General features: G+C 36.0%; 2 protein-coding genes across 2 annotated transcripts; one reads left to right on the forward strand and one right to left on the reverse strand.

Moving 5' to 3' along the window:
* Positions 1–318: 318 nt before the first annotated feature.
* LOC144438523 (large ribosomal subunit protein uL6-like) lies at positions 319–4342 on the reverse strand. Its single transcript, XM_078127583.1, has 5 exons — positions 4328–4342; positions 2672–2719; positions 1756–1961; positions 694–907; positions 319–503 (listed from the first exon to the last, which is right to left on the reverse strand). Exons 2-5 carry the CDS (start codon positions 2715–2717, stop codon positions 400–402), a joined length of 570 nt encoding a protein of 189 aa, XP_077983709.1. The 5' UTR covers positions 2718–2719; positions 4328–4342; the 3' UTR covers positions 319–399.
* A 311-nt stretch (positions 4343–4653) lies between these two features.
* Positions 4654–12115, forward strand: LOC144438569 (protein YIPF5-like). Its single transcript, XM_078127654.1, has 7 exons — positions 4654–4787; positions 6262–6383; positions 7169–7308; positions 8335–8369; positions 9007–9117; positions 9572–9753; positions 10184–12115. Exons 2-7 carry the CDS (start codon positions 6268–6270, stop codon positions 10344–10346), a joined length of 747 nt encoding a protein of 248 aa, XP_077983780.1. The 5' UTR covers positions 4654–4787; positions 6262–6267; the 3' UTR covers positions 10347–12115.
* The last annotated feature ends 321 nt before the right edge of the window (positions 12116–12436 follow it).

Below are 12436 nucleotides of genomic sequence, written 5' to 3' on the forward strand. Positions count from 1 at the left end.
GGCCTGTGAAAGGGGTTGCCTGGTGTGTGAGGGCGCCCCATCATGGTGTACCTTACAGACTGGCATGGCCTGTGAAAGGGGTTGCCTGGTGTGTGAGGGCGCCCCATCATGGTGTACCTTACAGACTGGCATGGCCTGTGAAAGGGGTTGCCTGGTGTGTGAGGATGCCCCATCATGGTGTACCTTACAAGACTTTAGTTTCTGGTGTCTTGTTGTATAATGTATGAAAATTGGAATAAGTAGTACACAAGTGGTATCATTACTTTAACAAATATTTTGATGCCAAAATATAAAAACACAACACAATCATATTATTTGGTACCAACTTGGTTTATTTTTTTCTCATGCCAGAGAGAAGCATGACATAATGTACAATGTTGTTGTTCATTCTGCAAAAAATTAATCCACTTCTTCAACTGTGGTCTTTTCAGAAACATAAATACCATCTAAGAATTTACGGATATCCTTGTTTTTCACTGTTGTTGACTGTTGGACACGGGCAGCTGAAAAAAGGAACACAACATAAGAAGTATGGTAAGTAAGATTCACAAAATGAACAGACAAATACACTCTGAATAGCATACCTGCTATCTAAAACTAATAAATATATGTCGTAGTCCATAATACCACAATTCTACAACCTTGTAAATCATGATGTGGAGTTTAAAGTACAAACATAAGAAACAAACTCACCAGATCGTGATACAAGTTCAATATCGTTTCCTTGAATGATGATCTCATCTTTCATTTTTTGTGACATTTCCACTGTGACACCTGGTTGCATTGTGACATGGCGGATGACCTTTTCACCAAGGAAATTACGGATTTCGAGCAGGGTGTTGTTTTCTTGTACGTTGCAATTGATGGGAAAATGAGCATACACTGACCTCATCTTGTATTTGTAGCCCTGTAAAGATATCACAAAGTAAAAGATATTACATTTAGGGCTGTGTAATCATGAAGTAAGCCAAGGAAAATAATTATGCTTATTCAACTTTTGTACAACTACACTGATTTACAAGTACACCTATGTCCTCTTCACCAATGCTTAGACCTCTGAATTCAACATTTTTTGTTTAATGAAGCGTTAGCCAGAAAATGCCATTGGACCAATGGTGTAAATTCTTTTAAATCTACCTGCTGTATGCATGTGTGATGACACCAATGGCATAATCCATAATGAGATTCAACAGGGGTGAAACTATGACAGTGTGATATAATCTCCATCAGTAGACAAGATCAGCCAATCACAACATAGATTTCATATTGGACTGAGGCATACCTACGTGGGGTTGAGCCATAGCTATTTATAATCATAATCTTTTTTATTATTATTTATTATTATTATTATTTCTTTAATTCAGGCCACCAAGATGTCCCATAGAAATATAAAAAACATACAAACACAAAGAAAGAGACAGATAAAAAAACATTATACTAGCAACTATCTTGTACTATACATGACAATCCTATACTTTCTCCAAAAGTTTGAACAAAAATATGCATCAGAGTCAATGCAGATTCGAATTAAAGTATTGTGAGACTCAACAATACGTCTGTTAAATGTATACAGCAACTTTCGGTGGAGCGTTGAAAAATTCAAAATATCACTGGTTACACAGATATTACTTATGCTGACTGCACCTCTTTTTTGGTTGAGGCAAAAGTCTAAGTGTTTGTAGAGAGGATATAGTCCAAATCTGCCATTGCAAAGGTTCAGGCTACACAACATTAAGCAGAGTAATCTTAACTTACCAAGGTAACTCCTTTGATCATGTTCTCAATGTGACTGCAGAATGTACGTACACATGCCAACTCTTTGCGGTTACCAAACCATTTTTCTACACTGATCTTATTTTTTGCAATTTTCTTCAGTTCAATATTTGAGTGACTGAAACTCTTGGTCAGAGTACCACGTGGTCCCTTCACAGTTACAGTACGGCATTTCAAACGAATGCTAACTGCAATAAAAGGAAACAGGTTATTACAATTTTAAGGAATACAACGAGTTTGTCAATGCAAGACATGAGAAGGACAGCAATTTAATGTCTCAGTTTGTTACTATAATCATGGATGTATTTATATAGTAAGAAGGATTTTGCATGGACTCATAACATAAGCCAATTTTCTTCATTAATTTATCATGACACTTGCTGTCACACACATTTGCATCTGACACATCCATGCTTTCACTAGCAAATGTATGATAGCGACAGCATGAACTTGCTGCTAAGATAGGGTTATGGGATCAAGTCACAAGATATGCACACTGGGCACATCAGCATTACCTGCATGTGTACATTCACAGTGATGCCAAAAACAAAAACTTTGGAAAATGATAACGAAAGCTACTGCAACTTTCGCTTTGTTATTGTCATAAGAGCGTGGTGATTTTAACTTTCTCTATCTCTGAAAGTCCTTGCTATCCCCAATATTTTTTAGTTCATTAGAGAGCCTGAATTATGATCTTTCTAACAGTATGTAAGTTGAATGTGGGCTAAAGCAGCCTCACAGCGAATATGGTACATAGCAAAAGTCACATGATTTTGTTTACAAATGCTACAGCATTGTTTAAAAGATAGCTGGGGGTTCTGTAAGCTTGCAATATAAAGGTTTCATAATGGATTTATAGTATTTTCACGGCATGTAAATCATGAAGTCTAACTCTTACCTTCTTTAGGGATGACAACAACACGGCTAGACAGGATGGTCTTCATGGCTGTGGAAATGACAGACAGTTAACATTACATACACATTATGCTTAGTAATAAACTATTACACCTTAACATTCAAATCATTTTAATTCCTGTTAATAAATTGAAAACTTGAGTATGATTTTACATGTAAGAGTGAGGAATTTACGGTTTGTTTCCTCAATCTCAATTGTAACAAGGTCTTACAAATAAAGGATTCATTTGTATACAATTACTAGTACAATAAATATGGAAGAACATAGTTATCAAACACTATGCTTCTGAAGTAGAACATATAGCCGACTCCTTTGACAAAATGACAATTTTCACAGATAGCCCACATACATGTATATCCCGTACTGTCACTGGTATCCAGTCAAAACGTCCCCGGGTCAAAACGTCCCCGGTTTCCATAAGTCAAAACGTCCCCACGTCAAAACGTCCCCGTCTTTCCATTTTCCTCGACCCAAACTATTTGTGTGTGAGTGTGTGTGTGTTACATTATATCCTTATTTCTTACTATTTCTTACATCACAATACAGTAATGTGACTGCGTACCCACCTCAGGTGCCCAAAATACGTTTATGCGGCTCCCATGGATCGGCTAACACAAGTGCTAATTAGCGACACAAATGAAGAGGGCGGTAAGGTTTGAAGTCACGCGTGGCGACGCTTCAAATACTTGAATGTTGCGATTGATCAATGTATTTAGCACATCATGCAAATATAGTTAATCGTGATGAACGAAAGTAGTATGCACTGGCAAGTCGGTGAAAACTAAATTGTATCTTTCACGGTAAATCACGAACAGAAAATGGTTCGGAATATGGACATCGATACTTGACCGTGTTTTAGGGAAGGAACGGAAACTGTTACACAGTCAAGTCTCTTGGTTAAATTTTGGTCATACCCGAGGACGTTTTGACCCGGGGACGTTTTGGTCATACCCGGGGACGTTTTGACCCGGGGACGTTTTGACCCGGGGACGTTATGACTGGTAAGCCTGACACTGACACAATAATTCAGGGGACCAAACACTGGCAACAGACCATCGCGTTTAACGACGTTACATGTACATCATTCAATTACAATTTCATATACGATTGTTAAACTATATTGTAGTATGTATGCACTTAAACACATTAATATGAAAGAAAGAAAGAGAGTGATAGTGAAACTGCTTTCTACATTTGTTTTGCATAATATTTCTTCCCACCATCGTATCAAATCGTATACTATACATGATTACCGACACGGCGACAGAGATATCACGCAGAGACCAAACGGGAATATTCACGAAATTCATTTCAAATTAATGTAACGGTCACGACTATTTCTATTATCACCGGTGAATCTCTGCATTTCATATGAATTTGGCGGCATTTACTATACGATTCGGACACCAATTTGTTGTTGTGTACATGTGTTCATGTAGACCAATATGAAATACGATGGAGGGATCACGATTACAACTTTAATTTTTGACGATTATCAAAGTGATAATATTTGTAATATGCAGTGAATTAGACTTGTCTTAATATTTTCTTTATTCCAAATGCCCATCTTGCCCTCGATGACGAAAACAAATGTATGATTTCACCCGATTTCTCATAGGCTCGAGTTCTATTACACACCTACTGTCAGCAATGGCCGTCCAAAGAGGACATGCAAGGGTTGCTGGGAGTAGAGGTTACATTCGGGTCATTTGGGTACCCCTAACTTAATGCTGGTTACATTTCATCTGTCAAACGTTATTTTCGTTTCTTTTCGCGATGTAGGGAAATTTGGTTGTTGCTTTTAGATTATAACAATGATAATGCGTATGGGAAATAAACTGTTTGAATCTGACGTTGCTCGTAGTTCAAGTCTAACATATCGATCCTAAATATAGTTCACAGCGAGAAAGTTGAGGGACAGTGAAACGTGTATTGATCATGCGCATTTTGCACTTCCGCCATTCGTAAAAATGATTTCCACAGACGAAATATGGTTTGTGTTTTGAAATATTCGGTTCAAAATTCAGCATAACCGTTGTCGTTTGACGTAAACAAAGAGAAATATTTTTACACAGCATAAGAGTACTTTGATATAAAGGTAGGTGCTGAAATAGCTTTTCATTGAATGCAGAATGAACACCATTTATCGAACGTTTGGTGATACCGTCGAACTTCATTTTGCATGCACCTAACGTCTGGAGCTAGCGAAGCAAAATCTCTTCATGCAAGAATCGACGTCATGTCATATAGATGTGTGTATACAGTGATTGTCAGTTTTAACCAAGCATGGGAATCGCTTTTTTCCTCGAAGACTTGTAAATAAATGGTTGTTTTCAGTGTATTGACACTAGGGTGTGTCGTTCCTCAGTGACCGAAAAAAGGTGGGGGTGGGGGGGGGGGGGGTGTTGAAGGGTGAACGTCACTGACAGTCAGGACTCTAGACACCTTCGTATCTTCCATTCTAGACCTTTATAATTAAATGTCATCTCTCTGGTGAGAATGCTGTCATTTACTTTTGCATCACATCACCAACCTCATGAAGTTACATGCAATGATGAATGTATGCAAGTGTAAAAAGTAAACTTATGATTGGCATTTGATCATTTTCAATCCTAGGTTTTATGTTCATAATATTCATCACATTTTACACATGAAAAGAATGAAAATGGAATGCATATTTTCATAACAGATTACTGTTAGCTTGGTTCATCTCACTGTTAAGTGGTTTCACTTTGATCCAACCAATATCAAACTGCAGTCACAATTAACTGATGTTTTTCATAGCACAGCCTGTCATTCACACAGCATACACAAATGTAGATGTAAATGTCGCAAGGATGTGGAATTAGATTTACATTTAGTATCAAAGCAGTGTTAATCATGGATTTATTTTGATGAGAGCTCAAACTAGTAATACCTTCTGTCGTTGTTGATTTTAGAAAATGACTATTTGGAGTCTGATGGTTCTAGTGGTATCATTTTTACATACAATGAAGGGGTACTGATTGTGAGGATTTTGAGTATGATTTTACCACAGGGCATTTACTAGAAGGGTTGGTAACCTTATTGCCATGCTCAGGGAGAACAATGACAGTTGTTCAAAGAGTAAATGTAGAAGTTGAAAGATAAAATTTGTTTTGGGTCAAAAAGAGTCAAAATTAGACATTATATACTTGATTAGTCTAGATACTATCCGTGGCTTCAAATCTCAAGATCTCTCTTCTCCCATCTAATTCAATGGGACATCATGAACCAAAATTTGTCCGTGTAAATGAGTAAACCCCAACTATTAGGATGACATAAACAATGTATAAATGGCATCCTGATCCGAAAATATGTACCATATTTGATATAACTGCCACCAGTAAACACTAACTTATCATTGGACAGAATTCTGTGATTGATTGTTTAACAAAGGCATGATGTGAATGACTGTGTGAATGGCTTTGTTTGAATTTTAAATTCCATTATGATCCCAGGACCTCATTGAGGGAGACATTAGAAGAGATTCAAAGGCATTGATAGCTCTAGACTAATATTTGATATGCCTTGTATATCTTGTGTCATTACAGAAAACTATGGCTGGGTATGGACAAGGTGTAGACCAGGAAGGCTTCTTCCAGACCAATTACAGTTATGAAGATCAGCAACAGACTGGATATGATATGAGTGGATCACAAGAATATGTAGATAAGTAAGTATTGAGTAATGGTGCAATGCCCATGAGACTATTTTTCTTTGAAGGTGGACATAGAACAAATCATTTTATTCCCTACTGACGATTTTTCTCCAAACCAGTGAGTTCTGTAGTGTGATTATGGGATGACAATGCAAAACAATTTTCATAAGGTCTTGCGAAGTGTTGCTCTAAAAAATCTTGATTGGAACAACCAGACAGAACCTTGAAGTGAGGCGTGCTACAAAATTAAAGATGGCTTGATGAACAAATGAAAGTGCTTAGGTGTGTTACGTACATTGTAAGACTATGCAACCAAATTTAAAATCTTTTCTGAAAATCAGTCAGCTTTGCATATTACTTGTTGGGTGACTTGTTAGCTGTGCAGGCAACAACTCACCAACTACATTTTTCCAGTAACATGAATAAGTGGTCCAATTTCTCAACATTCTAAAAATACAACACATCAACTACACTTTCAGTTTATTAATGAAATTTCTACTCACAAAGTCAAAATATTTCTTGGAAGCGAAGCTCAAACTTTTGCTGATGTCTCGTCAGCATCGCCAATGGGCAGTTGTCACATTGTCATGACTCAATTTTACGATTTGTTTCCAAATTTTTTTTGACTCTGTGAGTAGAAATTTTCATTAAGAAGTATGAACCCTGAGTCTATAAACATTCATTCTCGTACATTTTTCAGTAATATAACTAAACATTCCATTCTCAAAAGTACATGAAAGAGATTGAAGCCAGAGTTTGTTATCTGTGCCATGTATGAACATATTAACTCCATCTTACAGTCAATATGGTGCATATGGCTATGGAGCTCAACCACCTCCTCCAGTACAACAAACACCATATATGGGCCAGATAATGACACCAGATGCACAGGCAGACACATATACTGAAAGTTTTGAAGACGAACCCCCACTTTTAGAAGGTCAGTCTTTGCTACAAAGATAATATAAAGCTAAGGTTACATATAGTTTTTACGATATGGAGCTAGGATCAGTCCAACTCAACTATAGAGTGATGTGCACACTGTGAAAAGCCAAGTCTTGAGGAAAGTAGCAAGTTTGATAATGAACAAGACACGGGTTTCACATAGGATTAAGTAGTATCTTTAATTCGTGAAACCTGTGTCTTGTTCATTATCAAACTTACATGTAGGCAAAGAAGTTAGATATTTACTGAATAGACAAGGTGTACCATTGATTCATATGGTCAAATACAAACTAAGATGTGAAAATAGTAGTTTTATACAACAGTAAGAATAACGTTTTCCAATTTTTGCAACTCTTACACTAGTTTCTTTGTACATCAATGCATACATTGAAAGGCGTAGAGATTTTGGATGTTCACCTATGACTTACTCTCGGTCCCCTGGCTTCCTTGATTTGTTATTTTACAATTAGCTGTATAGCTATGCATTCACAAAATGGCCCTGTCATTCACTTTGATTAGACTAACAACTAGTCTGGTGCTATCTGTGCATTGTATCTCAAGATCTCACTTGAAGAGATGATTCAATACCATATGTAGCATCTAGACTAACTAACTAACTACTCACTACGTCAGACCTTTGCCAAGCTCTGTCACAGTGTGTGGTTAGTGAAGTTCTATTATGTAATCATTGAGCGTACATCAGAAAAGTGGATTACAGGGACATTTTGATCTCATAGATATAGTTACTTTGTGAAAGTGTATATGAAATAATGACAATTCAGTGAAATCAGTGAAATAACAAATCTATTTGACAAAGATGACAAAGAAACTGTAAAATTATTGAATTTATCAGTCAATAAATCAATTCATTGAAATGAGTTCATTGTTTATCTGTAGATTTTTAATCTGTTTGTAATCTCTACATAATCCATATCAAATCCAGTCTTGTTGTACATGTATATTGATTACTAAATTACCATTTGCAATGACTTTAAAAGCTATGTTTTCAAATGTATTTCAGAGCTTGGAATCAATTTTGAACATATTTATCAAAAAGTAAGTAATTTTGTTATTTAATTCAAGAAAGAGTGTTTGATGTAATTTTTCCCATTTATACCTAAAATAGTATTTTATTACAATACAAGTGTACTTTGCATATTTAAGATATAGGCCTTCTTGCTCTCAGAATTGTATATCATATGGCTTTGTAAACATACTGACAAAGTTTCCACATATCTTTAATTGACCTGTATATTTTTATTGCAAAGCTTATTCCTTGACTTTATAATCACTGGATGTTAACACAATCATTTGAGCCATTATCAATATATCAATTATTAAAAGTGCACCTGATATTTGTTTTATTTTTCAAAATAGGCAATGATACAGACAAAATGTTTTCTAATTCCTCTTCTAAAGATACTTCATTGTGTTTTGTTCCTAGCTCGGTTTATCAATTACTTCAAAGGAAAGTGATATTTGAAACAATTCAATATTTTCTCTGAGTATTTTCATTACCATCTGCAGTAATACTATAACCATGAGGGCTGGATTCATTGGGCTTTTCTTCAAACTTCAGTTTTGTTATAACTGAAATTATTGTCAACATAATTTACAACATACACATGTATATTGAAAGGACGTGATGACTTGATCAAGTTGATGACAATGATAATTGTGTTGTGTATTGCAGACTTTATCTGTTATGAACCCATTTCGGGATACAGACCCAGCAGCCATTCATGACTGTGATTTAGCTGGACCATTGGTTTTTGCTATTATGTTCGGTGCTTCCCTTCTTTTGGTAAGATTTAAGGAAATGTGACATCTGTAATAGTTTGCTTGTAGTTTTGTACTGTGTACCATACCATACCATACCATTGAAGTAACTTTGCAAATGTATACAGTCCAAATTTGAGATTGAATGTGTAGTGAGTTAGTTAGATGTATAGCCAACTCAATATGGTTAAAGAGATTTTGATTCAAGCCAATTTCTTTTAATTTGAGAGAGTTTGAGAGAGAGAGAGAGAGAGAGAGTTTGAGAGAGAGAGAGAGAGAGAGAGAGAGAGAGAGTTTGAGAGAGAGAGAGAGAGAGAGAGAGAGAGAGAGAGAGAGAGAGAGAGAGAGAGAGAGAGAGAGAGAGAGAGAGAGAGAGAGAGAGAGAGAGAGAGAGGGGGGGGGAAGGGAGGGAGGAACAGGACACTTAATTTGTGGATATACATGTATCAAGAATTACTATTTATACTGTCCTTTTGCAGGCTGGAAAAGTCCATTTTGGTTATATTTATGGAATTGGTGGAGTTGGATGTTTAGCAATGTGGATGTTACTTAATATGATGAGTTTGACTGGTGTTTCCCTCAGTTGTATTATCAGTGTCCTAGGCTACTGTCTCTTGCCAATGGTATTCCTTTCTACGTTTGCCATATTGTTTTCATTACAGTAAGTTAACTTGTGTGTTATTACTTCAATAAGTATGAAAACTTATGCTGTGGGCTACTATGAACCTTGCGTACTCAGATTAGGCGAAAAATTACTCTTTTGGTGTCATTTTATTTGCTTTATTTTCTGTTGTGCAAGAGGTTGTTGTAGTGGGGGGTGGGGGGGTGGGGGGATGTACAAGGGGGTTTCACTTGCCAAGATAAAATTTATTTCTTGTGCCTACATGTATACATCAGAGAAACTACCACATGTGGCAGCTGTAATTTCTGTTCCATCCATAGCAAATGATTCATTTCCAATCTTTGCTGTGAAATTTCAGATTTGTTGACTAAATTTGTATATAGAAATTTGATGATTTAACATAAACAATCTTTCATAGTCCATGTGATAATTTGTATATGCTCATAAATGTGTTTTGTTTTCATTACAGGGGTTTGATGGGGAATGTAGTTGCTATGGCTGCCATCCTCTGGTGTAGTCTTTCAGCATCCAAATTATTTGTTACTGCCTTGGCAATGGATGCTCAACAACTTTTAGTTGCATACCCCTGTGCCTTACTTTATGGGGTCTTTGCTCTTCTGACAGTCTTTTAGAGGGAATTCAAGACATTTTCAAACTTTATTTATGACAACATATACAAAGACCACAAATGAAATGAAATGAAAATTGTTACTTGACCTTTGAATTTAAAAGCTATGATGCTACTGTCCAATGAAATAGACACATACACAAATGAAAATTCATATGTGTTGGTAAACCATACAATCTAGTATTGAATTCAAGTTTTGTTCCAAACGCAAACTTGAAAATTGTACCTGAAATTTTAGACTGCATACTTCAGTCTTTGTCAACAGATCGACCCACTAGGCACTTGGAACGGAGTGAAGGAAACCCTTTACATCCGGGCACTTAAAAACCATCATTGAACAAAGGCAGAGGATGATACAAACGTTCAGGCACCTATGACCCCCTCATTATGCTCACATGTCCATAAGTTCAAGTGTTCTGAATAGTGGATCTGTCTGATGACAAAGAGTGAAGTGTGCAGTCAAAAACTTCAGGTACAATTTCAACAAAAACTGAATTTGATCCTAAAGACACATACATCTTGATACTGATTCTGAGTTTAATATTGATACAGGTTGCTGTATAATGAAAACAAATAGAATAATGTCCCTGTGAGATGAAATCTCTCATTAAAAAATGTGTAGAATATAGATCAACTGAAAATGATCTTGTTGAAACCAAGGACAGATAATAATGACTCTTAGTACACCATTCAGAATATTGATTATTTGAAATGTTTCATAACTGTAGGCACAGGCACGCCAGATAGGTGGAATGATTTTGTTTGCAAGATGTGTTCACAAAATTTGCGAAAAACTTTACAAAAAGGAAGGCATTGCAAAGCAACTTCAGTACAGCCTTGTTTGCATTTGATATTTAACAGCAAATGATGAAACAGTGTGAAGACAATTTCTTAAAAGAATTTCTAACCGTGGTGATAATTTTCCTTTAAATTGACTGAGAGCAAGAACAAGTTGACATAGTTACCAATTTTAGTGTCTGTGACAGGTATGAATAAAACATTTCAAAATGTCACAATAGAAGGTTGGCAGGATTCAATGATAGTTGTGGTTGGTTGATCCAACTCAACATTGGTACGATATTTTGTAATGATAAACCGAAATAGAAAACACGATTTGACATGAAAGACAAATAGAATCCCAAACTGTATATTCACATGATGAAGTCAGCAGGTGTACATAATTGTTGTTCACTGTTTTGTATTAAGTACATGTACAGCATCTAGTTCCTTACATAGAGCACTATCAGTGTCTTTGTTAAGTTAAGGGTGGTAATCAGGTAAAATCTGATTTCCCAAGTCAATTTAGAGTGGTTCCCCACCAAAATGATGCTACAATATATTCGAAACTATGCCAGTTTTACTCTCTTTCTGTTACTGGGTTCCCAGACCTTAGCAAAAACACTGACTATCATCAAATGATAATTTTTTGCAAATATAGTCTTATGCCATTGTGATTTAAAGTCTACATAACACGTAACAATTTAAAAAGTTTAAAATTTAGGTATAAATAACATTAAAAAGTAATTGCATAGTTTTCTTTTCTTTTCTTTTTGCACTTGAGTTGCATTATCAAAATTAATTTTTAACAGTTAGGTAGATAGCGTATATCATAAGGCACTGTGTTTGTCATGCATAAAACCAATCATTTGCATGAACTTTGCAATTTAGTCAATTTGACATTTCTAAGGCGATGTCTGTCACTACATTATTGTCTTGTTAAACTTTTACATAGTCCTCACAAAGTTTGCTGAAGATAGTCAGTAAAATTCTCTTTCTTAAAAAAGAAAATGTCATTAGTTCAGTTTTACCTCCTAGAAGGGGAGGTTATGTTCTGGATCTGTGTTTGTGTGTGTGTGTGGGGGGGGGGGGGGGCATCTGTGTGTGTGTGTCTGTCTGTCTCATTTTCTTCAAAAACTTGGGTCAGTTCGAAAGTCAGTACACATTCTTTAGGGTAATGGCTAGAACTGATTTGGTAAACACCGTAAACATTAATGAGGAATTTGAATAAATAACATTTCAGAAAATAAGACTTATGGATTGGGTTCCGTCTGTCCATCTGTCCGTCCGTCCGTCCGCAGCCATTTCTTGGAGATG

The sequence above is a fragment of the Glandiceps talaboti genome, chromosome 8 (assembly GCF_964340395.1).
Source record: "Glandiceps talaboti chromosome 8, keGlaTala1.1, whole genome shotgun sequence".
NCBI classification, from domain to species: Eukaryota; Metazoa; Hemichordata; class Enteropneusta; family Spengelidae; genus Glandiceps; species Glandiceps talaboti.